We start from the raw sequence: 26,990 nt of genomic DNA on the forward strand, positions 1-26,990 counted from the left end.
GCAGGTAAGATGGGGAGGGCTCCACTCCCTGGCTCACCCCACATCCCCCAGAAACCCGCAGGTGTGGGAGTGGGAGGCCAGGTGCAGGGGGAAATTGGGAGAGTGGAGAACGCTAAGGGGGCTCCTTAGGAGAACCTTCTCCTGTTGCTTGAATGCAAACAAGAGCAGAGAGGCATTGAAAGATGGGATCAAAGCCATTCCGGTGATTCCAGATCTTCCCTCTCATGTCTGCCTTCTAGGGCCCTCCAGAGTCTGGGAAGACACGGGGTGGGGCAAGCAGACACCGGAAGGGCATGCACCAAGAATCAAGGAAACAGAGTTGGCCCAGGGAGGAAGAAGAGGATGAGGACAAAGACGAGGGAGGGGTCCTGGGTGGAATCTGAGGCACTAACAAATGGAACCTCTGGCTTTCCTCCTAAGGGATGGTTATGAAGACGCTGATTCTAACACTGGTTCTGGTCGCAGCAGGTAGGAAGAAAGGAATGGGAACGATGGGGGCTGGGGATTGGGCCGCGCTGTTTGGGAGGTGGGGCTGTGATTGCTGATGGGAAGAGACTGGAATTGAGGAAGATGCAGATGGGGAACCAGGCCGGAGGTTGGTTTCAAGAAGCATTAGAGCATGAGGTTGGCTTTGGGATGGGGCTATAGTTGGGAAAGGGGGAGGAGGGTGGGCTATGGGGCAGGACTATAATCGATGGAGAGGGGAGAGGAAGGCAGAAGATGAGCACGGATACGATTGAGATGGATAAGATGAGATGGATACGATTGACTTTGGGGGTGGCGCTATCAATACAAAATGGAGGCATGTTGACAGTGGGGAAGCGCTTGTGGATGGGGTTGGGGTTAAGGATGGGGGTATACATGGAGAAGGGCTGGTTTGAAGATACTAAAGAGTTTATAGATAGCGTTGTTTTCGGGGGTGGTATACAGATGGGGAAGGAGCCCTGCTGGCGTAGTGGTTCTGAGTTGGGCTTCAATCCACACGGTTGGCAGTTCGAAACCACCAGCAGCAGCTCCAAGGGAGAAAGACCAGGCTTTCTACTCCCATCTACAGTTACCATCTCGCAAACCCAAAGGGACAGTGTCACTGTGAGTCTGCATTGACTCAATGGCAGTGAGTGGGATAGAGCTGGGGAAGGGGGAGGTGAGTTCGAAGACAGGGAACAGTGTGAGGATGTGGTGGGCTTCGGGGTTAGGGATAGAGATGGGACTGAAGATGGAAGGTTGTTTCTAATATAGACAAGAGTTTAACGATGGGACTGGCTTGGGAAGTAAGGAGATGGGGTGGAGAAGGGGATAAAATGGGTTTGGGGGTGACTGGAGGTGAGTTTGGAGGTGGGAAGTGGTGGACATGATCTCTGTCATCCATATGAGGTTGGGGCTCACCTCTGGGTCTCCAGACGTCCTCTCTGATTCAGACTTGCTCTCACTCAGCTGGGGCAGAGGAGAAGAACAAGTTGATGCAAGGGACATCTTGTGACAAGAGCTCTCACCCCTATCAAGCGGCCCTCTACCACTCAGGCCAGTTGTTCTGCGGAGGCGTCCTCATACACCCAGAGTGGGTGCTCACCGCTGCTCACTGCAAGAAACCGTGAGTCTCTATGCTGTGCGTGGGGGACTAGTCACGACGAGGCTCATGGGTTCTCTTGGAGCCTTCTGGCAGCAGGTGACATCCCCACGTCCCATCGGACGACCTCATTTATTTGATCACTATTTAGTCGAGTATGTAGCATGCTTACTAGGGGCCCTGGTGGCGTAGTGGGTTATGCGTTGGTCTGCTAACCACAAGGCCAGCCGTTTGAGACCACCAGCCGCTCTTCAGAGGAAAGACAGGGCTTTCTACTCCCATAAAGAGTTGCCGGCTCGGAAACCCATGGGGGGAGGGGGCAGTTCCACCAGGTTCTACAGGGTTGTTCCGAGTCGGCATCAACTTGATGGTGGTGAGTCGCTTTGTATTTTTTTTAAATCATTTTCTTGGGGTCTCGTACAGCTCTTATCACACAATCCATCTATCCATTGTGTCAAGCACATTGTACATCTGTTGCCCTCATCATTCCCAAAACATTTGCTTTCTACTTGAGCCCTTGGTATCAGCTCCTCGTTTCCCTCCCCACACTCCCTCCCTCACGAACCCTTGATATTTTATAAATTATTATTATTTTTCCATGTCTCACACTGTCTTTTGTCTCCCTTCACCCATTTTTCTGTTGTCCGTCCCCCAGGGAGGAGGTTATATGTAGACCATTGTGATCTGTTCTCCCTTTCTCCCCCACCTTCCCTCCACCCTCCTAGTATCACTACTCTCATTATTGATCCCGAGGGGTTTATCTGTCCTGAATTCCCTGTGTTTCCAACTCTGATCTGTACCAGTGTACATCCTCTGGTTTAGATGGCGGTGAGTTTTGAGAGTTGGAGAGATTAGGGATGCCAAGTAGGTCACTGAAGTTCAGGGGAGAAGTTAGAGGTCGTGGTGGAGAATGGGGGGGTGAGGAGGTGGGCGCGTTTATGATGTAGGGTCATGGATTCAAGGTAAAAATTAAAGTGTCATCAGAAAGTGAGATTTAAAGCCATGGGCCTGGGTGAAGTCACCCAAGCATGGGGAAAATATGGAGGAGAGTCTATGGCTCAGCACGAAACCCGAAGGACGAATAACTAGTTTTATTAATTTTACCAGATATTATTGGCTCAAAAAAACAAACCAAAACTCAAATTCATTGCCAGCAAACCAATTCCAACTCATAGTGACCATAGACGACAGGGTATGAATGAACTTGTGGGTGTCTAAGACTGTAACCATGGGAGGAGACAGTCTCATCTTCCTCCCTTGGAATGGCTGGTGCTTTTGAACTGCTGACCTTGTGGTTAGCAGACCAACGCATAACCCACTAAGCCACCGGAGCTGCTTGTATTATTAACTAGATCTTTACCATATTATGCACTATATTGTATTGAATTTATGGCACACTGTGGTGGCACAGTCAGATCATCATTGGATCGTTAACTGCAAGGTCAACAGTTCAAATTCACCGATGGCTCCATGGAGGAAAGATAAGCTTTTCTGCTCCCATAAAGATTTGCAGCCTTGGAAACCATAGGTTGGGTTGACATGCATTGGAATGGACCTCAGTGGCAATGGGCTTGGTTGTTGGCTTGACATGATGTGGAACGAGCCCTGGTGGCCCAGTGGGTCAAACCCACCAGCCACTCCTCAGGAGAGCGATGTAGCATCGTGCTTCTGTAAGTGGACAACGTTGAAAACCCTCTGGGGCAATTCTATTCTGTCCGACAGGGTCCCTATGAGTTGAAATAAGCTCAGTGGCAACAGGTGTGTGTACACATAAAGTGTGGGGGAGTCCTTAGGGATTCAAACGGTTAATGCTCTTGTCTGCTACCCAAAAGGTTGGAGGTTCAACTCCACCCAGGGGTGTCTTGGAAGAAAGGCCAGGTGATGTACTTCTGAAAATCCAATCATTGAAAAGCTTATGGAGCAGTGTTCTACTCGCACACACACAGGGTCACCAGGAGTCTAAATGGATTCCATGGTCACCGGTATATCACATGGGAAAGGCGAGGAGCAGGGTTGACCTTCAACAGACTATGTTGTTGTTGGGTGCCATCCTGTCAACTCCGACCCAGAGCGACCCTATAAACAACAGGACAAAACCATGCCCAGCCCAGGGCCATCCTCATGATTGATTCTCTATTGATGCAGCCACGGGTCAACCTTGAGGGCCTTCCTCTTCCTCGCTGCCCCTCCACTTTCCCAAGCATGATGTCCTTCTCCAGAGGCTGGTCTCTCCTGACATGCCCAAAGAATGTAAGATGAAGTCTCTAAGAAGCACTCTGGCCGTACTTCTTCCAACTTAGATCAGTTTGTCCTTTTAGCCATCCATGGTATTTTCAACACTCTTCTCCAGCCCTTCAATTCAAATGCATCGACTCTTCTACTGTGTTCCTTATTCAATATCCAACATCTATATATCAAGGTTTATATATATATATATATATATATATATGTCAAACATATATATATCAAGTTTGATATCTATATCAAACATCTATATGTCAAACAAATATATATATTTAGACATAAAATATACTAAACAGTTAATAAGATACAATGTATTAACTGGTTCCATTAATCATAGCTGCCATTTTGTTCCTGGCGTCCTGGTGGGGCCATGGTTACCAATTGGACTGCTAAGTGCAAGGTCAGCAGTTCGAAACCACCAGCCTCTCTGAAGCAGAAAGGTGGGGCTCTCTACTCTCACAGAGAGTTGCAGTCACAGAAATCCACAGGGGCAGTTCTACCCTGTCCTAGAGGGTCACGGTGAATCATCGACTTGATGGCAGTGAGTTTGATTTTTTTCTTTCGGAGGGGGGTTGCCATTTTGATCAGTGGGTCACATTCTGCATTCGGCACCCCCTACAACAGGCACCCGCCTTCCTTCAGATTAGGAAAAACAGGCTCAGAGAAGGGAGAACGGACAACTCAAATCTGTTGGAAACCAATAGATGCCACTTCTGTTGTGAGGGGATTGGGGACCCCATTTAACAGTCACAGACTCTAGCACAGCGGGACCATGGGGTGGGGGAACTCCCCACAAGCTCAGGTAGGCCTGAGATCGCCCCACCACTACCAACTATCCTCACCCACTCATTCTACAAACATGAGGAAATGCACCCACTGAGTGCCAAGCATCATTACACTGGGCACTGAGGAAGGGGTGGGAAGATAGATGATCTCCAGCCCCTGCGAGCCAAGTAGAGCAGAGGAGCACAGAGGTAAACGTAGAGCATGCACTGCAGAGATATGACCGCTGCAGGTCAGGTGAGAAACGAAGTGGGGCTCGGATCAAGAGGGTAGACGTAGAAGGGGTGAGGAATGACCAGGTTCTGGATATTCTGTGAAAGAAATGCAAAAGTTACATCTGGACGGCTTGGGCGTGGGACATGACATCAGGAGCATCCAGAACGGTTCCTAGGTGTCCCTACTCATCCTTGTAATCCTGGTCTCAAGGACTCCGGGATGCCAAAGTTGAGCGCAGAGGCTCTTGCAATCTGGCCTGGAAGGCTTTGCAGCTCTTGAGTATAGTAAACAAGGGCTCGGTAAAAATAATAAGGACAAAGAGTAAAGGGCCTCGCTGATATGAAAGAAGTCAATATATAGACATCAAAGGTTATCCATGATTGTGAGAGATGGATGGGAACCAGGGAAAGGTCTGCTTAGGGAACATCAAGTTTATGTCCATGACAGTGGAATGATTTGGAAAAGGGTAGCAGGCACAGTTGCACAATGGGGGCAAATAACAGACACGTGGGTGAAGGGAGACAACGGACAGTGTATGATACAAAATAATAATATATAATTTATCAGTGATTCACTGGGGTGGGGAGAGGGAAACAGAGCAGCTGATACCAAGGGCTCAAGTAGAAAATGTTTTGGAAATGATGATGGCAACCTACGTACGAATATGCTGAACACAACTGATGTGTGAAATGTTATAAGAGACCCCAATAAATGTGGAATGTTGTAAGAGCCCCCAATAAAATGATTTTTAAAAGAAAGAATGGTTGCACAACCTGAAAAATGTTATCCATGTCATTGAGTTGGAAAAGTGGGATTGGTTGAGATGGTTCATATGAAAAAGAATTTAAGATCATTCATAATAATAATAATCGGGAAAGAAAGTTTGGAAACTCAATGTTTTAGCGATTGTACCATACTGCTCAATGTGCTTGAACTATGGAGTGATATGATACCTGTATTCACTCCCAATAAAATGGTTTCATAAAAAAATTAAAAATAAGATCATAAGAATGAGACTTTCCATCAAAGTGACTCTAGAAGGATGGAGTTGTCCTTTCCAAAGCTGGGGGAGACGGTGGGAGGAACAGGTCCCGGGACTTATCAGACGATGAGCCAACCCATTCTGAGACTTCGACTGTAGCCCCAAGAGCTCCAGGTGAGACCCAGTCTCCCTTCCTCCTTTCTAGGAATCTTCAGGTCTTCCTGGGAAAGCACAACCTTCACAAGACTGAGAGCTCCCAGGAGCAAATCGCTGTTGTCCAAACCGTGACCCACCCGGGCTACACTGCAGCCACCCACGACCAGGACATCATGCTGTTACGCTTGGCACGACCAGCCCATCTCTCAAACCTCATCAAGCCCCTTACCCTGGAGAGGGATTGCTCCTCCAGAAGAACCAGCTGCCAGATTCTAGGCTGGGGGAAGACAGCCGATGGTCAGTCGGGGGAACTGGCCGATAGTCATGAAAAACGGGGACCAATGGAAGAGAGGGCCCAGGGGGAGGTGGGCCAATCCCAATGGATCGTGGAAGGGGTGGTCCAATGATGATGGGGCACAGGGAGGCAGAGAACTAATGGGTGATGGGCAATAGGGACATGGATCAAAGGGGAGGGCTGTGGGAGAGGTGAGGGGCTATGGGCAAGGTGGAGTACTGTGTAATGGACCTGTGTGTCAGTATCTCAATGGATGAAGGGTCCGTGGAGAGCGAGGACCACTATGGAAGGAATGTCAGTGAGTGAACAGACCAGTGGGTGAGGCATATGTCAGAGATGGACATACAATGAGATAGGCTCAATCAGAAGAGGGGGGTCGGAGGGGAGAGATGAATCAGAAGGCGGGAAATGGTCAAAAGGGGTGGATCAGGATGTATTCGTGAGCCTGAAGGAATGGAAGAGGGAATAATAGGGGAAGCATGACCAAGCAGGGATGGTCAATTGGATGAGGCACATAGAGGGAATGGGGGAGGGGTTAGGGAAAAAAATCAATAGTCAAGAAGGATCACTAGAGGAGGAATGTGTGGAAGAAATGAGTTGAACAGGAACAACCGAAGGAAACAGACTTGTGAGGGAAGAGTCAATAAGGAAGGTGGACCATTGGATAGGTAAGAAGAGCTTGTGTGTGCGGGGCGGAGAGGAGCCAATTAGGGAAATCCCAATGAGGAGGACTATTGTATAAAGAGCCAATAGGAAGACAAGTCGGTAGAAGAAGGAGGGGCCAGTGAGTCAAGGATCAGTAAGGGGGCTGGATTGTGGAATCAAGGACCAATAGGAAGGGAAAGTCAATGGGGGAGAAATGAGGTTAGTTTGTAAAGAACCAATGGGCAAGAGAGGATCCAACGAAAGGAGGAGCAGGAGAGATCCAACACTGGAAAGACTAATAGGGAAAACCAGACAGGAAACGAGGATTCACGGGAAAGGGGAAATTCCTGAAGATCATGGGCCTCTAGAGGAAGGAGGAATGGTGGAAAGAAGAACCAATTAGAAGCAGGGAAGGTGGACCCAGGGCCTGGGAGTGAGAGATTACTAGGAAGAGGGACTCCATGGGAAAGAGGGTCCAATGGGGATGGGAGGGGGCGTTTACAGGAGCTAGAGGGTTGGTTGCTGGGGGGATTCCTAGGAAAAGCCATGTAGGAAGGAAGGTGCCGTGGAAAGTTAGCATGGGCAGGGCACAGAGTGAATCTGGTTCATCTGCTCTCTACAGGGAATTTCCCTGACACCATCCAGTGCGCCAACGTCAACATGGTGCCTCAGGAAGAGTGTGAGCGTGCCTACCCGGGCCAGATCACCCCAAACATGGTGTGCGCCGGGGACGAGAAGTACGGGAGAGATTCCTGCCAGGTGAGGCCCCTAGAATGTGCCAGAAAGACATTCATTTCCCAGGACCGCTGTAACGAATTACCACCAACCTAATGACACAAGTACAAATAGTTATCCTTCACGCTGTGGTGGAGGGTGACGCATGAAATCAAAGCGTAGATAGGGCTGTGGGCTCTCTGAAATCTCTCTGAGAGAATCCATCGTCTCTTCCATCTTCTGGTGGCTTCAGGTCGTTCTTGGCCCGGGGCCTCCTTTCCTCTCCTAAGTACTTATCCTTGCACTTAGGCTCCATCCTAATCCAGGAGGAGTCCTTACTTAGGAAGAACAAGTGGTAAGTGCTTTGACTATTAGCCAAAATGTTGGTGGCTTCAACCCGCCCAAAAGTCCTTTGGAAAACAAGGTTGATGACCTGTTTCCAAAAGGCTTTGAAAGCCCTATGGAGAAATTTTTCTACTCTGCATACAGGGGTTTCTGTGAGTTCGATGGCAACTAACAGCAACTAATTCAGGATGATCTCATCTTGAGATTCTGAATTACAGATGAAAAACAAAACAAGACAAATAAAAGTTGCGTGGATAGGTGCCGCGCGGATGTATCTTTTGGGAGACAGCCATTTAAACCATTACACTCAGCCAAGGACCGTACCAAACCCACTGCTAGCCATTCGATTCCAACCCCTAGTGGCCCCTACAGAGGGCTTCAGAGGGTTTGTAACTCTTTACCAGGGCAAACGCCCTCATCTTTCTCCTTCTGTGCGGCAGGTGGGTTTGAACCACCAATTTTCAAGGGCAGAGACATGAAAATACAGCCAGAGGCACAAAGAGGGGAGGGAGGGGGGAGAGAGAGAGAGACCCAAAAGGAGCCTTAACAGAGCCAGGCTGGGATAAATCCAGAGGCAAGAAAGGGAACAGAGGCTTAATCACAACCCAGAGAGGGACTTCGGGGACAGGCAAAGAGGAAAGCACAGAGCCACCAGAGACAAGGAGAGATGAGGAGCGACAAAAAACCACAGAGACACAATAAGGTAGCTGATGGCTGGTCTACTGAGGGGGTTGCCCTCCTTACTCCACTGGATTCCACTCTGACTTGCGGCCCCTCTGGGGGCGTCGCAGTAGAACGATGCTCTATGGAGGTTTCACTGATGGGGAGGGTCACAATGGTCTTCTGGGTGGACGGTTTTCTTCTGGGAGCAGCCAACCTTTTGGGTTAGTAGCCCATGCTACTTTCTTTCAAGAGAAAGAACTCTCTTTCACTAGTCCTGCTTAAAAACAGTCACACTTGGAGGAGGAGGAGGAGGAGGAGGAGGTGGAGGAGACCCTCCATTGGAGAGAGGGCTCCACAGCCCTTGATATCTTCTGCTTGGGTCCTCAGAGCTCACTGCCTGAGTCTCTTATGCCTAAATCGGTTCGCATGCCTTGAAAGGCATAAGGAGAAACAGACCCACAAGCACCCTTTCTGACTCTGATCTGAGGATGAGGTGGCGAGAAACCCCTGGAGAGGATGCATCTTCTTTCTCTCTCTGGGCCTTCCTTGCCTCCTGTCTCAGGTGTTACGTCTCTCCCAGTACCTTCCTGCCTCTACTTTCTTCAAGGTCTTGGGATATTTTGATAGAATCTTTAGATATGTTTGCTCTCATTCTCTCTCTCTCCTTCCCTTCTCTAGCTCCCTCTCTCCCAGTTCCTTCTCCCTCCCCCCTCTCTTTATTCCTCTCAATTCACTATTGTCTCTCTCAATCTTTCCCTTTCTTCCATCCTCTCTGGCTCTCCTCCCCACCCCCTCTTGGTACCTTTGCAGCTTTCCCAGACTTTCAAACTCCGCCCTAAACTTTGCTCCACTTCTTTCCTACTTGAGCTCTGTGCTTCACCAGATCTTGGTCTTCCTGGCTCTCTACTGCTCCATGTGGCTCCTCCAGGTCTGTGACCGTGTCTCTCACCACCTGCCTCGCTGTGTCCTGGTGTTTTCTCCTCCATCTCTGGGATCTTTCTATCTCTCCATCTAGCTACCTACACCTACCACCTATCATCTATATCTTGAACACCTATCTATTCATATATTATCTATTTACAATTGGCTATCTTTCTATCATCTAAAATCTATCAGCTATTATCATCTGTCAACAGTAGGTCTAACCCTAACCCTAACCTAGGGTAGTAGGTTAGACCTGCTATTTACCTCATCTATTATTTACATCTATCATGTATCATGTAGCCACTGATTGTCAGTTCATGTATCCATCTGTCTGTATCTCTCTCCTCCTGTCTTTCTGTCTCTGTATGTCTACATCTGACTCTTGCCCTCTTCTTCACAGGGTGACTCCGGGGGTCCCCTGGTGTGTGGAGACCGTCTCCGAGGCCTTATTTCCTGGGGCAACGTCCCCTGTGGGTCAAAAGAGAAACCAGGAGTCTACACCAACGTCTGCCGCTATTTCAATTGGATCCAAAACACCATCAAGAGCAGGAGACGCTACCAGGAAACATCCCAATGTTGACACCTCCCACTCCACTGGCTGGTTCCAGATGATCTCCCAACAAGTTCTTGCCTTTTCTACCCCCATACCCTTATACAATCCTTGATCTGAAGGAAGGTGGTGACAAGAAAACAGGCATTCTCCCCAATTTTACCCCAGTGCCAGGCTTGCATCACCAGGATCCCGGGAAGACATGGAGAAAGATAAGACACCCACCTCACAGAGGATGCAGGGAAAGTCCTTGTAAGCATCTCCCCCTTTGCCCTGCACATTCCATGGCCTTAATTTCTTCCTACCAAGTAGTTAGTTACAAGCCTAGATGAACCTCAAATGGCGTTGCAGTTCCTCCACTTACCTGGGTGTCCTTCTGATGACTTCCTAAATGGTGTAGATGCTCTTACCTGTGAAATAAAGACATATGGAAACTCATGGGGGGGATGAGTGTCTCTGGAAAGTGTGGGAAACAGGTTTTTCCCCAGGTTGTCTCCCCACCCCATATATGACACATGCTAAATGACTGTACACTTGGACGTCAGCTGCTTAGAGGTTATCTCCCTGAGGGTATCAGCCATCTAGAGCAAGAAGACTCTATTGTCTCCTCCACCCTAGTAGGACCCACTCCCTGCTGATAAGGATAGTGGATTGTTCCCCTGAAGGAGAGCCCAAAGACAAGGTCGAGCCAACTCAAGGAGGTACAAGGTTAGGCTGCCATCTTAAATCTAGGGCCCTCTGGTCTTGTCACATGAGGACCCCCGTGCCTCCCCTTCCTATTGTGTGTACACCCCTAGCTCATCCCTCCTGTGATGCATATGCCTATTGTACAGCACCTTCCTGTTATGTATGTGGTTACTTGTAATCAGGGGGGCTTATATGTTCCCTAAATGTATAGAAGCTGTGATTGGAAATATATCTTCGCTCTCTACCCGGACCTGGCTGCTGAGATCATGGCTGACCGGGAAGTGAGCAACTGTATACTTTTTCTTGTCTGATGTCTCTTGAGTTTTACCCTTCAATGACACAACCGCCCCTTGGACCCATTCGATTGTGGGGGATGGTACCCCACAGGAAAGCATCAAGGTGTTGAACGTGTGAAACACAGAGACCAGGGTGTGATATATCCCAAGTTTATCAAAAAGAGTGGATTCTCCTATCCGTAGTGCTGTTTGCCATTTTTCTCACTTCTGCATCTCTGGCACCCAGAGATGTTCATTTCTCCTTTACAAACCACTGGGATTTTTCACCCAAGGAGATATATGACGTCCTACTGGTGAAGTAGGAGCCCTGGGGGTGTAGTGGTTACACGTTGGGTTGCTAACCTTAAGGACAGTCTTTGGAAACCACCAGCTGCTCCACGGGAGAAAGAGGAGGTTTCTACTCCCACAAAGAGTTCCAGCCTCAGAAATTCATGGGGCAGTTCTACCTTGTCCTATAGGGTCACTAGGTCCTAGTGACTAGGAGTCAGTATTGATTATGTGACAGTGAGTGTTTTGGAGTTTGAGAATGGTGAAATGAGTCAAGCAAAAAAAAAAAAAGGAGAAAAGAAAAGAAACAGGTCAAACATTGGGCTAGTAACTGAAAGACCCAGGGTTTGAACCCACCACTCTGGAGGAGAAAGAGGAGATTTAAAGCCTAAGAAACCCGATGGGCCACTCTGCCCTGTCTTCCATGGCCACTGTGAGTCAGAATGACCTCGAAGGACATTGATTTGGTTTCTGGGAAGACCCATCCTTGACTCCCTTGCTTTGTACTCTCCCTCGGCCATTAGGTCTTTCCAACAGGCAGCAGAATTAGGGAGGTGAGAAGGCTAGGAGATCACGATGTGTGGGTGAGAGGGAGGCGGGATAAGATGGAAGAGGATGACAAGGGTCAGATCCCCAAGGACCTTGTGTGAGGCTGGGCTGCCTAGAGAAATCAGCCCAGAGACACTCATCTATGTATAAGAGAGAGCTTTCTATCCAGTGCCTTTTTGGATCAAGAAGGCACCCCACTCCAGTCCGACTCCAGTCCATGAGTCCGAAGCGAGTCCATAAGTCCCTCTTCAGACTCAGGTGGACACACGTAGACACATGCCAGTGGTGCAGAAGGGTGAGGCAGGATGCAGGAAGGTCACAGGCCGGTGGGTGAAGAATCGCGTGGATCCAAGGTTGGTGGGGACGTGGCAGGGCAACAGCGGCTGTCAGGGTCAGAGGCCAGCCCTCGAGGCAGGTACAGAATCCTAATGAAGTCCCAGCAAGAAGAAAAGGGACGTGGCAGAGAGAGGGCATTCCCCAGAGTCCCTCACTCTTATAGCAAAGGCTTCTGACATCCAGGAGAGGTGACTTGATTACCCAGGACTGTCTAATTTACATACTATCACCCAACTACCATAGACCTTGAAGGATAGTTAGTGAGGCTGGGACTTTCTCCTGAAAGTCGTAGGGTGACATAGAAGGTCTGTTGAGTTAGGATGCTATTGAAGAGGGACCAAAGGGTAGAAAATAGGGGTCAGGGGACTGGGAAGGAGGTTGAAGTGATAGTTGAGTTAGTAACTAAAAGCAAAGGCACCCCTGACAGAGCCTGAGTTTTCTCCTAAATCGTAAAAGTAGTCCAAATGCCTTCTTTGAGTCCCTCACATTCACCTTCTGACCGCCAAGCTACCAAAGTGAAGTTTAAGGAAACAGGAAAGGACAATAGCCCTGAGCAATCCCCTTGGTAATCCGGGAAGGCAGGGAGGAGCAGGCTACTTCCAGGAAAGACAAAGAAAGAGCTTACACACTGACTAGACGGAACGTCGACAATAGTAAGATGAAGGCAGAATGTGCACATAGGCTAAAGGTCCACATAAGGAAGACCAAGACATGCAAATAGGAGGGAGTCATCACCTCTGTCCTCCCCAGTTCTGATCTGATGGATCGGCCAAAGACCCCTCCAGACTCTATCATAAAGCCTCAGACAGTGTGAGGTTTTTGGAGTTGACAATACTTAGGGTCTTGACTTCACCCTATGAAAGAAAATTCACACCGAAGACTGTTTTGCGATCCAAGTGGGTTTTTAGGAAGGACAGGAGAAGTTTCAGGTGTTGCCGTCTCAAAGGGGTGCACAACTGGTCACAAACAACCACGTGGAAAAGAGCACCCATGCGTGTGGATCTTGAGGGGAGGGGGGAATCCCAAGAAGCCTTGCTGCAAAACCCTAGAGGCTGAGAGCACATGGGCCCAGAGGCTGTGAGACTGGAGCAGCCCCTGAGCAGGTACATGTGTGCCCACGCAAGGGAGGGAGACCCTTGCCTTCTACCTATCTCTGACCAGGAGCAGAGTTAAAGAGCATACCAGAGTGTGCTCTCTGCCTTTATTCTCACACACCCCCTGGCTGGGCGAAGGTTTGGTTGATGGTATAGGTTGACTCCATTGGCTGAGTAAGACCCACCTGGATGATGTCACGCACCTGGACATAGTTTGTCCCACCCAGTTGTACCTCCCACCTGGTTCAGGGGCTTAAATAGGAGCATGTTCAGTTTGGGGTTTTCTTCACAGGCGCCTAATGGTTGCCTGATTTCCTTTCAACCTCCTCTAGGGGGCATATGGGAGGGACAAAATCTACCCAAACTTCATAGAGTATACTTGTCGTCTGTCACACGCGGGGTTGCCGTGGGTTGGAACTGCCATGACAACACCTAACAATAATAGCTTTGGGTGACAGAGGGTCAGGCCAGAGAGAGCCCCTGGAAGTTCTAAAGGTTTTCGTTGAGCTCGCCTTTCCTCCGGGGAGGCCACAGTATTCTCCAAGGCAGTGAAGGTGTGGAGAGCAGATCATGACATTGACATTGACCTATTTATATACATTTTGTTTCAACGTATCATCCATTTCAATCCTCTCGTCCCACTTCCGTCCCTGTGCTCCTGGTTTCCGGTGTCCACTAGAGGGCTGCACCCAGGATGTGCTGCACCAGGCTGGTATGAGAGGAGAGGAGCGATGCACGGTAAGCAAAGGGAAGTTTGCTGTGTAGCTCCCGATTCCCAGGCATTCCCCACCCCCACCCCCGCTTTTTTTCTTTTCTTTCAATTTTATAAATCTAAAGAACTCCAAACTCACTGCCATCGATTCGATGCCGGCTCAGAGAGACCTTATAGGACAGGGTAGAACTGTCCCTGTGGGTTTCTGAGACTAATTTTTTTTTTCTTCCGGGCTTTATGAAGACCTTTATGTAAGTACTTGGTCTGCATCTACGAGCTGTGAGGCCTTGGGCACACTGTTTAACCTCTGTGATGCTCTCTCTCTCTTTTTAATCTAATAGTATTCATTTTATAAGTGATGATGAAGATTAAATTAATTATTTTAGCATCATGCTTATTTATTTATTTTTGCATTGTTCTTTTTAAAAAAAATAATAATTTTACTGGGGGCTCCTACAACTCATCACAATCCATACATACATCTATTGTGTCAAGCACATTTGTACATTTGTTACCCACATTCTCAAAACATTTGCTTTCTACTTGAACCCTTGGTATCAGCTCCTCATTTTCCCCCTCCCGCTTCCCTCCCTCATGAACCCTTGATCATTTATAAATTATTATTTTGTCATGTTTTACACTGTCCAACGCTGAGACTAATTTTTTTACGGGTGTAGAAAGGCTCCTCTTTCCACCAGGAAGTAGCTGGTGGTTTCGAACTGCAAACCTTGCGGTTACCAGCCCAAAGCATAACCACTATGCCACCACGGCTCCTCCGATTATAAATGAGTTGTCATAAGTTGAAGATAAGACAACAAGTATAATTTAGTTTGCAACCTACAGTAGGCCTCTGTGGGAAACAGAAAGATTACTCCCAAGTTGTCTCCCCCAAATATATGTTAGACTTTGTACACTGCTTGCAACTAATGGTAAATGATTGTCAAGTTATCTCCCTGAAGACTCCAGCCATCCAGAGCAAGAAGACACCATTGTTTTTTCCCACAATAGGTAGGGTTCATGTCCCACTGTTAGGGACAATGGATTGTGTGCCCTGAAAGCTTAGGCTAAATTAAGTCTCCAGTTCAAGGGCAATCAAGGTTAGGCCACCATCATGGCTCTAGAGTCCGCCCATCTTGTCACATGTGTACCCCCAATACCTCCCCTTCCTCTTGCGTGTACAACACTAGATTGTCCCCCTCCCATTACTGTAGTATCTATAGCACAACCCCTACCTGTGACATTTGTCCTTACTTGTAATTAGGGGGCTTCCTTGTCCCCAAAAGATATATAAGCCTGGGTTAGCAATAAAGAGCTCTCTTCCTTGGTCTCTCTCCCAGTCCTCTCTCCCGGTCCTTGCTCCTCTGTCTCCTCTACCCTTGTCCTCCTTCCCCTCCCCCTCTCTCCTGCCCTCTCCCATCTCCACTTGAACCACCAAGGTGAGGTGAGCATGCTACCATGAAGTGTGTCTGACTCCATTATTTCAATCTCTCATCTATCTCTTATTCTCTTTGACTTTATTATATATGAATATAAATACACACAGTACAATTGTACCTATCGAACCCACAATTAGTTGTGGGGGGCTGGCCTTTCCCCCACAGGCCTCTACGTTTATTTTTTTTCTCTTGGGGGTTTCATTGTGGTTTGTGTGGAGAATTACAAAGCAGATCCACTGCGCGTTCAACAAATGACCCCAGGCGACGTTTTTGTTTTGTGACGTTGGATGCAGTACCCTCAGTGTAATGGCATGCCTCGCATTTCTTCTTGGGGTTCCCCGTTTCCATCCCTCCCTTTCTCCCTGTCCCTTCCTGCCTTCTGATTTTTGTTGTGGGTCAAATGCTGTCCTTTTTTGTATCATGGGATTAATAGCCCCGAGGAGTGTATTCCTCACAGATATTACTGTTCACGTTGTCGGTCTAGCTGCTGTTTGTCTACAAGGTGACCCTGGGGGTGGACTCAGACCCCACAGGTGTCTAAAGGTTACTGTCCCAGGCTTTCCACTGGTCTCTATCAGACCACTAAGACAGGTCTTTTTCTTCTCTCTTTGGTATTTTCAATCATGATTTAGGTGAAGGTTTACAGAGCAGATCATGACGTTTCCATGCAAATATTTATATATGTTTTGTTTCAATGCATCCATTACAATCCTCTCATTGTCTGTGTCAATCTGGGTTGACTAGAGAAACAAATTCATAGGCACTCATATGTATATAAGAAAGAGTTTTATCCATTCCCTTGCTGTTCTGTTGCATCCCCTTAGTGTTTTGCCTCAGTGTTGCGGGATCACATTGGGTGCAATTCCCACACTGTGTCTCCAGTATTGTCCCCTGTAGAGCTATGGGGCAGTGAGGGACATGATTTCTCATAGTGGGCCATTAACTTCCTCTAAATCCAGCATGGAGGGAATGAGAGAAGTTAACCAAGACAGAATGCTGCAAGATTGTAAAATCCTACAGTGCAAGAAGCCCAATGGGCAACAGTTCTTAATTGAACCTGTAACCTTACTGGTAAACTTGGAGAAAAAATATCTGCTTGGTAAGTTACTTCAAGAACAGCTGACAAATTTATTAAGAATTTTTTCAGTCTTTCCAAGTATGGTAGGAAGTTCTCCCAATTAATCAGCTCTCTGGATCCTCTGAGAGGTGGCAGCCAACATGTACCTAACAATGAAGGCTATCTAACTAGTAGTTTTACTGGTTGAAAACCAAACAAGTTAACTGAGATTGCTAGCAGTGCTTTAGAATCTTCACTGTTAAAACAGAAGGGGGAGAAAAGGAATCTTAGGTGTGACAAAGTTCATTTGGTCATTTTAACCAAAAAAATTGTCTCCTTACTAAAAGTTTGTAACAATATTAGGGCAGATAAACACATTTTTACTTCCACAGAGAAAGCTGAGTCCCAAGAAGATGGAAATCGCGTTTGGGATCCAGGTCCATTTTGTCACCTGGAGAAAAGGTTATGTTTTTGCAGAATAAAGCTGATAGACCCCCCACCCCACTTAGAAAGAAGCAACCACGTTTGGAGAAAGATGAACACGAAGATGCAGAAACCACCCAATTTTAATCATAATTCTTTTTCCAGGTTGCTGACACCCCCGAAGAGTTGGGCTATTTGTTTATATTTTCACAAAGGAAATAGGTGGATTTCTTTTCAGTCAGCAAGGCCCAGAAGCAAGGAGGGAAGCTCATACTGTGCTCAGAGAGTTGAGGAACCAGACGTCCTGATGAGGAAGGCAAAAATTTTAATTTCACTCTGTTTTTTGAAGCTCTGCTTTTATGTGTTGGTGCCAACCCTAGCTGTTTAGCCATTAAGTCTCAGGCATGGAATTACTGGCTGATCTCTGAAACCAGCTATGGCTTCTATATGATAATGGGTGAAGCATTTGCAGAATATGAAAACTCCACTACTATGGAGAGGAGGGGAGATTAAAAAAAGAAAAAGTCTTATATACAGCCCAGTCCAGATCAAGTCTATAAGTCCAATATTAGCCCATATGTCTAATACCAATCTCTAAATTCCTCTGCAGACTCACGAAACACATTCAATGACACCAAACACAGGAAGATCACAGGCCTGTGGGTGAAAGGTCTTGTGGATCCAGTGGCAGTGGAAGGATCTCAGCGCTGGCAGGGGTCTCCATGTGGCTCCTTCAGCTCCAAGGGCCCTGGCATAGCTCCATGTGTCTTGTCATCAAGCATGTTTCACAAGGGGTGTGTCTGTGTCCTGCTTCCAGTAAGCTATTTATCTCCTTAGTGTCTCCAAATGAGGTCATCAGGCTGTGACCTGACTGACAGGCTAAACTCCATCCCTTCACTCTTAAGTCTCTGATTGACATCAGAGCGTGTAACGACCACCTTGTCCTACCACAGATCTCACTTCTGCCCAATGTTTCCTGTTTCCATTCTGCCTTCCATCACCCTCTGTCCTGGGGTCAATGCTCCTGCAATAATCATGAGCTACCTGCCAGTAGATGCTTGAGTAGACCCACAGCACGAACACGTGTGGGACAGAGAGTGGACGATATTCATAGGCTTGATCAAACCCAAAGCCAATCTCACTGCCATCAAATCATTGCTGACTCATAGCAACCCCCTTGGGAGAAGTAAGCCAAGTCTTTCTCTCAAATAGCTGCTGGCACTTTCAAACTGCCGATCATGAGGATCACAGCCCAATGCCTAACCACTATACCACCAGGGCTCCCCCATAGGTTTGACAGGGAATATTTATAGATGTGCATGTGTGTTTGCTGCAAATAACCCCCTGAAAGTGACCTACACAGGGGGGAAAGTTATGAAGACTTCTTAGTTGTATCCAAACACCCTGAGGGAGTGTGTCACTAGGCCTGGGGTTAGGAGGGCTCAGGACCAGAGTCTCAAGAAATGCCATGGTCCACTGGCCAAACATAGTTCACAAGGACAGTGTTTTACATCCTACTTTGGTGCAACTTTTAGTCTCCTCCCATCTGGAGGAAAGAAGAGTGATGAAAACTGAAAGACACAAGGATTAGATGTGTGCATGTTCATTTGTATATGTACGATGGTTCTGTACATGAAAGTCAAGATAGATAACCCTTCAGAAACAGTAACAGAAGTAATGGTTCCCAGAGGGTACAGGAAGAGAAAGGGGGTGAGGGGAAGAGGAAAGGGGGGAATGGGGATCTGATAGCACTGATGACTATATAACCCCACTCGATGGGATCAAAAAACAAAATTGTGTGTGAATGGATATACTGGATTGTGTGTTATGCCCCCCACAAACAACAACCAATATTTAAGGGGGAAAAATAATAAGGGTTCCTGGTGGGTATGTGGGGGAGGGAAGGGATAAAGGGGAGCTGATATCAAGGAGTTCAAGAAGGAAGAAAATGTGTTGAAACTGATTGTGGTATCAATTGTACAATATTGCTTGATGTGACTGAACTATGGGATTTTATGATATCTGTAAGAGCTCCCAATAAAATGATTTAAAAAAAGAAAAAGACACATGGAAACAATTAGTCCAATGAACTTAGGGACCATGCACACACCACTCTCCACACTCCTGAGACCAGAAGAACTAGACAGTAGGTCCTTTATGGCATTTGACTTTTGTTCTACATTTGTCCCTCATTCGTTCAAAACCTTCCTCTGTGATCCCAGCTAGAATGGCGGATACCGCATCATCTGGTTTTTCTTCTCTGGTTGGTTAAGGCTGAGACTCACGTAGGCCATTGATTCTTTGGACTAAAGAGTTTCCTTGAGTCTTTGATTTTGTTTACTTTTTTTTTTGCATTGATTGGGAAGAGACCAATTGTTGCATCTTAAATGGTCACTCAGAAACTTTTAAGATCCTAGTAGCAGATTCAAAAAAAAAAATCTCCCAATGTTTGATATTTAAAGTGCTTGCATGTTCAATGGAACCTATTACAGGAACTCTAACTCCAGATGAAGAATGAACAATTGATTTTATGATATGTAAGTTGTAATCATATTGTCTCAGATACCTAGTATCCTATAAAAGGAATTTGTTTCCTCAGTTTCTCACTTATTGACATTGAATAGATGCTGACTCACAATGACCCTATAGGACAGGGTAGAACTGCCCCTGTGAGCTCCAAGACTGTACCTCTTCCATGGGCGTAGAAAGCCCCATCTTTTCTCCTGAGTCGTGGCTGGTGGTTTTGGATTGCTGACCTTGCAGATCTCAGTCCAAATCTCTAACCACTCTGCCATGAGAGTTTAGGAAGGAAGCTAGAAACCTGTTTGGGGCACAGTTCTAGGGGGATGATATCTCTCTGTGTGGGCTCTGGGGGAAGGGCCTGATCTACTTTCCATCACACTGGGTTCATCATCTTTTGGCGATCTCTATGTGTTTCAGAATCAATCTTCCCTGGGGTCTAGGAGGTTCTCAGCGCCAGGACCCTGAGTCCAAGGACACACTCTGCTCCCTGATATTTTGGGTTTTTTTCCTTGGTGGTAGTAGGTCTTTGCTTCTCTACTTAATTCTCTCTCCTTCTGTCTCTTATACGATAAAAGGTGATGCAGGTCACACCCCAGGGAAACCCCCCTGACATTGCATCAGGGCTGTGACCTGAGTCAGGGTGTTGCAGCCCACCCTAACCCCCTTCCAACTGGTTGGCTGATCACATGAGATCCCATAATCAGATCCCATTGTGGAGGATGATGACATCATTTCACCATTTCCAAATCACTAAGAATCATAACCCAGCCAAGTTGACACATATTGCGGGGCGGGGGGGACACACAATTCAATCCATGACACAGGACCATTTTATATCCAGTACTAAGAAATTTGAAAGAGTGTCGTGATGATATTTATAAATGTAATAGCCAAGCAGTCCCAAACTTATAATGTATTCTAGTCTTTGATGACAAACAACCCTCATGACCCTCTGTGAGGTTCTGTTGTTCTTGTGGGTTTTTTTTTTGTTTGTTTGTTTTTTGGTACATCTAATCATTGGCAAATAGCTGCCCTGGTGGTACCATCACTGAAGCACTTGACTGCTAACCAAAAGGCTAGCGGACTTAAAGTACTCTGTGGGAAAGAGATGAGACAGTCTGCTTCCCTGGAGATTAATTCACTACCATTGCATCAGTGTGGATGCAAAGTGACCCTATAAAACAGGGTAGAACTGCCCTGTGAGTTTCAGAGACTCTCACTGCTTATGGGAATAGAAAGCCCTGTGTTTCTCCCTTGGAGCTGCTGTCAGTTTCGAACTGTTGACCTCGAGGTTAGCAGTCCAACTTGTAACCACTGCACCACCAAGGCTCCTCCCTCTCTGGAGATTACAACCTTGGAGATCCTACAAGGTCATTTCTGCTCTGTCCTGTAGGGTTGTTATGGGTCAGAATCGACGACAGCAGTGGGTTTCTATCGCCATTAGTAATATGTACGAATGTATGTATTAGGATACATCTGCAAGTTTGCTTGTAATAGTTCTGTGGCAGTTACATCATCTACTGTCAACTTGAGCAAACGGTGGAGTCTTGCCTGCCAATCAGGTCCTAGCCAATGAGGTCTCTGAGTAGGCATGGCCTTCTCCTAAGGATTCTGAGAACTCCTGTCTTCCTCCCAGGAGTCAGGACACACACTTTCCCTGCAAGACATTCTTATTGACATGCCACATGGAACTACACTCAAGCACTGAGATGCTTCCACTGCCACCGGATCCACAAGACTTTCCACCCACTGGGCTGTGATCTTCCTGCATTTGGTGTCATTGTATGTGCTGCATGAGTCTGAAGAGAAACTTATAGACTGGTGTCACACATATGGGTTATTATCCGATTTATGAACTTGATCTGGATTTGGCGGGGACTTTTTTCAATATACAATTGCTCTTGTATATCAAGCTCTTTCTTAGACACATATGAGTGTCTGTGAATTTGTTTTTCTAGTCTACCCAGACTCACACAAGTTCCAACCCCCAAGGACAAGTGAAGATCAGGTTTGTAAAGACGGGGTGACAACTCTTCCATGACTATTGGGATAAACATTTGCCCGTCGGTATTTCCTGCTTCTCACATTTCTTGTGAAGCTGCTTCTCCACTGAAAGTACACGCAGCCCTATGGAGGGGCCCCGCATATGCAGAAAGCAGGTGTGTGCCGCCAGCAGTTACTTTTACATTTTATGAGAAGTTTAAACTTTGGGGTGGAAAAAAAAACCCCGCAGAAATGTTGAATAATCCTATGTAGGGCTCCTCTGTGGGTTTGGGGAAACCTTTGAGTAGAATTTATGGGACATATATGCCCCCTTGGGGCGGCAAGAGCAGGCTTGTGAGATGAGGTAAGGGGGTGGAGGGACATCCCTTCTCTCTACTGAACATTCAGACACACTCAGTGATCCAGTGTACTTCCATTCATGAAAGCATGTGTTAACAGAGTCAAAGCCAAAAATAACTGGGTCATGAAAGGGTTACCCAAAAAACCACACTCACTGCCATCAAGCCAATTCTGACTTACAGCAACCTTATAGAACAGGGTGGAACTAGGGTTAGCATCTCCTGCTACACCACCAGAGTTCCCCTGAAAGGATAAAAGGAAACAATGAAAACTCAAAACAAACCAAAGTAACAATTAGGCCGTCCAACTTCTAGCAGAACCAACATACGATGGAGTCATAAGAACAGAACCCCATTGCAAGCAGAGGACTACATGTGTGTAAACTTACATGGATACTCTGGAAATGTCGTCGTCAAATTGAAGGACTCGCAGAAGAGGTCTGACGGCATTGGTTTGGGACACGTAGTTTAAAACTTGACGGCAATCAGTCGACTTGGTTTTTTAATGAAAATACGTGTTATGATCGGGACTTCACTAAAGTGGCCCAAATGCCATCCTATCGCCATGGCCACTGTGTCAATTCCAACTCATAGCGAAGGGTTCCAAGAGCGTAAATCGACATTTCCCAAAGTGGGTGACAGCGCCCTCTGTGTGCTGGAGGAGCTATGGCAGGTGCCAAAGCAGATACCTACGCTTTATTCTGGATGATGGGTGATAGTCCACAAGTTTTTAATTACCAGGAAGGCACTGAGCAATTTTCTTTTTCCTGAAAGGGGGTCAGTAGGCCACGTAAGTTTGTGAGTCTGTGCTGTAAAGCTTTACAGGCTCATCTTTCCCCCCCATGGAGTGGCTGGTGGTTTTGAACATCTGACCTTTTGGTTAGCAGCCCAATACTTAAACCCACGGCACTCCCAGGGCTCCAATTAAAGTGTCAGTCAAAGACATGTAGAATGAAAGGTTTTGTAAACTGAGCTTACAGGACTAAGGAAGAAATAGGTTGCTGGTTTGGGCACCTCCATTCACTGTGGGGAGCAGAGAACAGGAAGAGCGTGTATCCAGATGAATCCTGTAGTCGCATATATTAAGGAACCTGGCAGGCTGGGCTTCTGGGGTGGAGGGAGGCCTTCACAAGGGTGAAGTGAGTCCCAATCACATTTTCATAATTCATTTTTTACCCACTATATCCTCCCATAATAGTGCTACCTTAAAGTTACCTCCTACAAGCACAGGGCTGATTTCTATGTAGCCAGTAGCTTTATCTATAAGAGCAGACAAGTACTATTGCTCTCTAGGCTCTGACAGCAGCCCCTCCCCCTTTACCTGGCCAAGCACTAGTGATAGGTTACTCTCCCTAGGGACTCGGGGACCTTTAGAGCTAGGCTACAGCCCACTTTGTTATGTTTTTGGTTACCTGTAATTAGAGGGGATTGCACACCCTTTGGGGTATATAGGACTTGGTTGGAAATATATTCTCTCTCTCTGCATGGATCTGGCTGCTGAAGTCATGATGGTCCCAGAGGTGAGCACTCACATGCTTTATCTTGTCTGATATCTATTTAATTTTGCCCTTCAATGACACAACCCTTGGGCCTGGTCCCCCACAATTCACTGGCGTGTTAATTCCCATAATCAAGGCTTATAATAGCATCATTCGCCATCACCCAAAGACGAATTCACCCGAATGCCCATCAAGAGAAGAACGGATCAACCAAATGCGGGAAAAGCATGTACTTGTTCTCTCTCTCTCTCTCTCTCTCTCTCTCTCTCTCTCTCCTGTTAATCTCTAACTGTGCATTTGCCAGTTCTAAATGGTTGGGCATTGAATAAGGAAGGAAGACTGGAGGAATCAATGCATTTGAATGATGATGCTGGAAAAGACTAAAGAAAGTACCATGAATAAACACATCTATCTCAGAAGAAGTCCAACCAAAGGCAAGGATGGCGAGACTTGGTCTCACGTACTTTGAACATGTTGTCAGGAGAGACCAGACCCTGGGAAGGGCATGCTGCTTGGTCAAGTAGAAGGCTACTGAAATAGAGGAAGACCCGCAATGAGATGGATGGACACAGTGGCTGCAGAACGGGCTCAAGCATCAGTACAATTGTAGGCTGGTTCAGGGCTGACTGGGAGTTGCCTTGTGCTCTACATTGGATGGTGATGAGTTGGAATCATGTCAACAGCCTCCAACAACAGCAGCGCGTAGGGACAGACGGTCTGCAACAATGGGCTCACACATAGCATGGGGTGTGTGTGTGTGTGTGTGTGTGTGTGTGTGTGTGTGTGTGTGTGTGTGTGTTGGGAGTTATTGCCTCATGGACAGTTTCACTTTGGAAATCGATAGGATGATGGCTGCATGACTCACGTGTGTAGTTCATGTATTTAAATAAATTCATTTGTTTTTTTCATAACTTGGGAAGGGATGTTGGTGTGTGTATGTGTCTGTCTGTCTGTCTGTCTGTCTGTCTGTCTGCTTTTTGTCCTGTGCAATAAAAGCACAGGGCTCCAAAGCCTGCCCTTTCACCGATGCTGGATGATAGAGATGCACAAGACAGCCAGCTAGGTCCCTACCCGAGAGACAGAAGGCGAGTCCCCAAAGGAAAACATCTTGAGCTTTGTTGGTGGTTCTCAATGGGGACCAGGGACACGGTACTGAATGGAAGTCGCATGCGTATATCCTCTGGGAATGGGACAGGGAGAAGGAGCTCAAACCTGATACAGAGAAATCAGAGAGAGAGAGAGAGAGAGAGAGAGAGAGAGAGAGAGACTTGGAGTCAAAAGGCCATCAGGAAAACACAGCCCTGACGGCTGATGAGTGAGGAGGCAGGAGCCAACTGTGCCCTCTCCACCCAACACCCCATTTCCCAGTAGTTGCCCGCCCCCTTCTCTGGCCTGTGGGCCTCTTTCCCCATCCACAGATGGTCCTGCCCATCCCTCACCCACGCCTGGTGCTGGGCCCCGCCAGCCAGACTGAAGTACCTGTGGAGGTGAGGGGGACTAACCTGGATCCTGGCCCCTTCCAGCCAGGTGGTCCTAGGGTCCGAGAGGGGGTCTGCCTGCAGAGTGACATGTAGCCAAAGGCAGGGCGAGGGAGGAAGAGACAGATAGGCCAGGAGAGACAGACACTCAGAATCAGAAATGTAGAGAGGGGGAAGGAGGCAGGAAGGAAGACAGAATGAGAGAGGGAAAGGGAAGGAGAGACCAAGAAAAGCAGGAGAGAAAGGGGAGGAGGGAGAGACAGAAAATCAGTGAGAAAGGAAGAGAGAGAGAGAGAGAGAGAGAGAGAGAGAGAGAGAGAGAGAGAGAGAGAGAGAGAGAAATGGAAAGAGGAAGGGAAGCAGAGATGAAAAGAGAGAGGCAGGCAGAAGGAGGGAGGGAGAGAGAGAGAAGGGGGCAGAGGAAAGGAAATAGGTGGGGATGATGGATGGAGAAGGAGTGGGGGGTGCTGGGAAAGAGCAGGAGACAGAGAGGAAGAGACCAAGAAAAGAAGCAAGAGGAAGGGAAAGAGATGGATACGGATAGAGGAAGGTATGAGAAAAGCACACAGAGACCCCCAAAAGCCAACAGAATGGGAAAGGAGGAAGAGGAGGCAAGGGAGCTAAAGGAAGCAGAGGAGGAGGAGGAGAAGAAGGAGGAAGAGGGTGAAGAGAATGATAAAGAGAAGGAGTGTGGGGAGAAGGAGGAGGAGGAGAGAAGAAGACGAAGAAGTAGAAGAAAAAGTAGTAATAATAGTAGAAGAAAAGAGAGAAGAGGAGGAGAGAGAGTGAAGAAAAAGGAAAAGATGGAGAGAGATCTTGAGGCAGAAAGAGAACAGTGCAATGCAGAAGCATGGAGAGAAACAGGGGGATCCCTGTGGCCAGAGAAAGAGGAGTGGTAGACGGAGGCAGGAGGAAAGGAACAGAAAGACGGAGATACAGGCAGCAAAGGAACCAATGAATGTGGAAAGCAACCCCCCGCCCCCCTCCCAATGTGGCTGTGCTCCATCTCCGGCCATGGGTGGGCGGGCCTCACTCTATGCCCATGGGCACCACAGCTCACCCAATGGTACCCTATAAGTATGTGTGACCCACTGTGCCTCAATTACCATGCAATAAAGATGTCATAGCAAATCATAAAGCAGAAAGGGAAATAAGGCTGGCGGATTTGGAGGTACATTTAATAAAGAAAGTGCTCAGACCTTTGGGGGGGCGGGTCAAAGAGACAAAGCATCAGCCCTGGAGACACAGAAAAGACAGCAGATAAGGGACATGGAAGGAGAGGGGAAAGGGACAAGAGACCAGAGGGAAAGGGTCAGAGACACAGAGAGAAAGGGGGACAGGGACCCAGAGAGAGTGGGGGACAGAGTCCCAGAGAGGGGTGGGGGCAGAGACCCAGAGAGAGAGGGGGACAGAGGCCCAGAGATATAGGAGGACAGAGGCCCAGAGAAAGAGGGGGACAGAGACCCAGAGAGAGAGGGGGACAGAGACCCAGAGAGAGGGGGGACAGAAACCCAGAGAGAGAGGAGGGCAGAGACCCAGAGAGAGAGAGGAGGACAGAGGCCCAGAGAGAGAGGAGGACAGAGACCCAGAGAGAGAGGAGACAGAGATCCAGAGAGAGGAGGACAGAGGCACAAAGAGGCAAAGAGAGTCAGCCCAGAAGCAGCACTGGGCAGAGAAGGGACAGATCTGAGAGAAACCGAGAGGGAGAACTGGCGAGGCCGCCAAAGCCAAGTCCGGGGAAGAGCCAGCGAGGAGCCAAGGTCGAAATGAACAGAAACAGAGACCCCCAAGTATTCAGAGACCCAAGGCTGAGGCGGCTGGCTGGGGAAACAGGGGTTCTGAGGTCTGCAGACCCCTCCCCGACATACGTACACACACACCTCCCCCCCACCCCCCAGGCGGGGAGTAGGGAGTGGCCCTCTCTGGGCACTGGGTGGGGGGTGCTCTGGGGGCGGAGGTAGGGGGGAGGCAGGAGGAGGGGTTGCTGGAGCTGGAGCCGGCCGGAGCTGGGCAGGGCGCCTCACCACCTGGGAATGTGCCCCAGGGACCAGTGGGTGGTTATAACCCAGGCCGGGTGCCCAGAGCCCAGGAGGTGACAGCATCACAGGACGGGGCAAGCCTGACAGGTCTGTAGGCCAAGTGGAGAGCGGGCTCCCCACCCTCTACCTGGGGGAAACACAGGCAGGTGAGGCCCGGGTGCTCCGCTG

At 47.9% G+C, this 26,990-nt stretch overlaps 1 protein-coding gene across 1 annotated transcript; it reads left to right on the forward strand.

Moving 5' to 3' along the window:
• The first annotated feature begins 422 nt into the window (after nt 1–422).
• Nucleotides 423–10,114, forward strand: KLK6 (kallikrein related peptidase 6). Its single transcript, XM_075537873.1, has 5 exons — nt 423–468; nt 1,435–1,591; nt 5,998–6,245; nt 7,511–7,647; nt 9,935–10,114. The coding sequence occupies exons 1-5, from the start codon at nt 423–425 to the stop codon at nt 10,112–10,114; spliced, it is 768 nt and encodes a 255-aa protein (XP_075393988.1).
• Nucleotides 10,115–26,990: the final 16,876 nt, after the last annotated feature.

The sequence above is a fragment of the Tenrec ecaudatus genome, chromosome 18 (assembly GCF_050624435.1).
Source record: "Tenrec ecaudatus isolate mTenEca1 chromosome 18, mTenEca1.hap1, whole genome shotgun sequence".
In the NCBI taxonomy this organism is placed as follows: domain Eukaryota; kingdom Metazoa; phylum Chordata; class Mammalia; order Afrosoricida; family Tenrecidae; genus Tenrec; species Tenrec ecaudatus.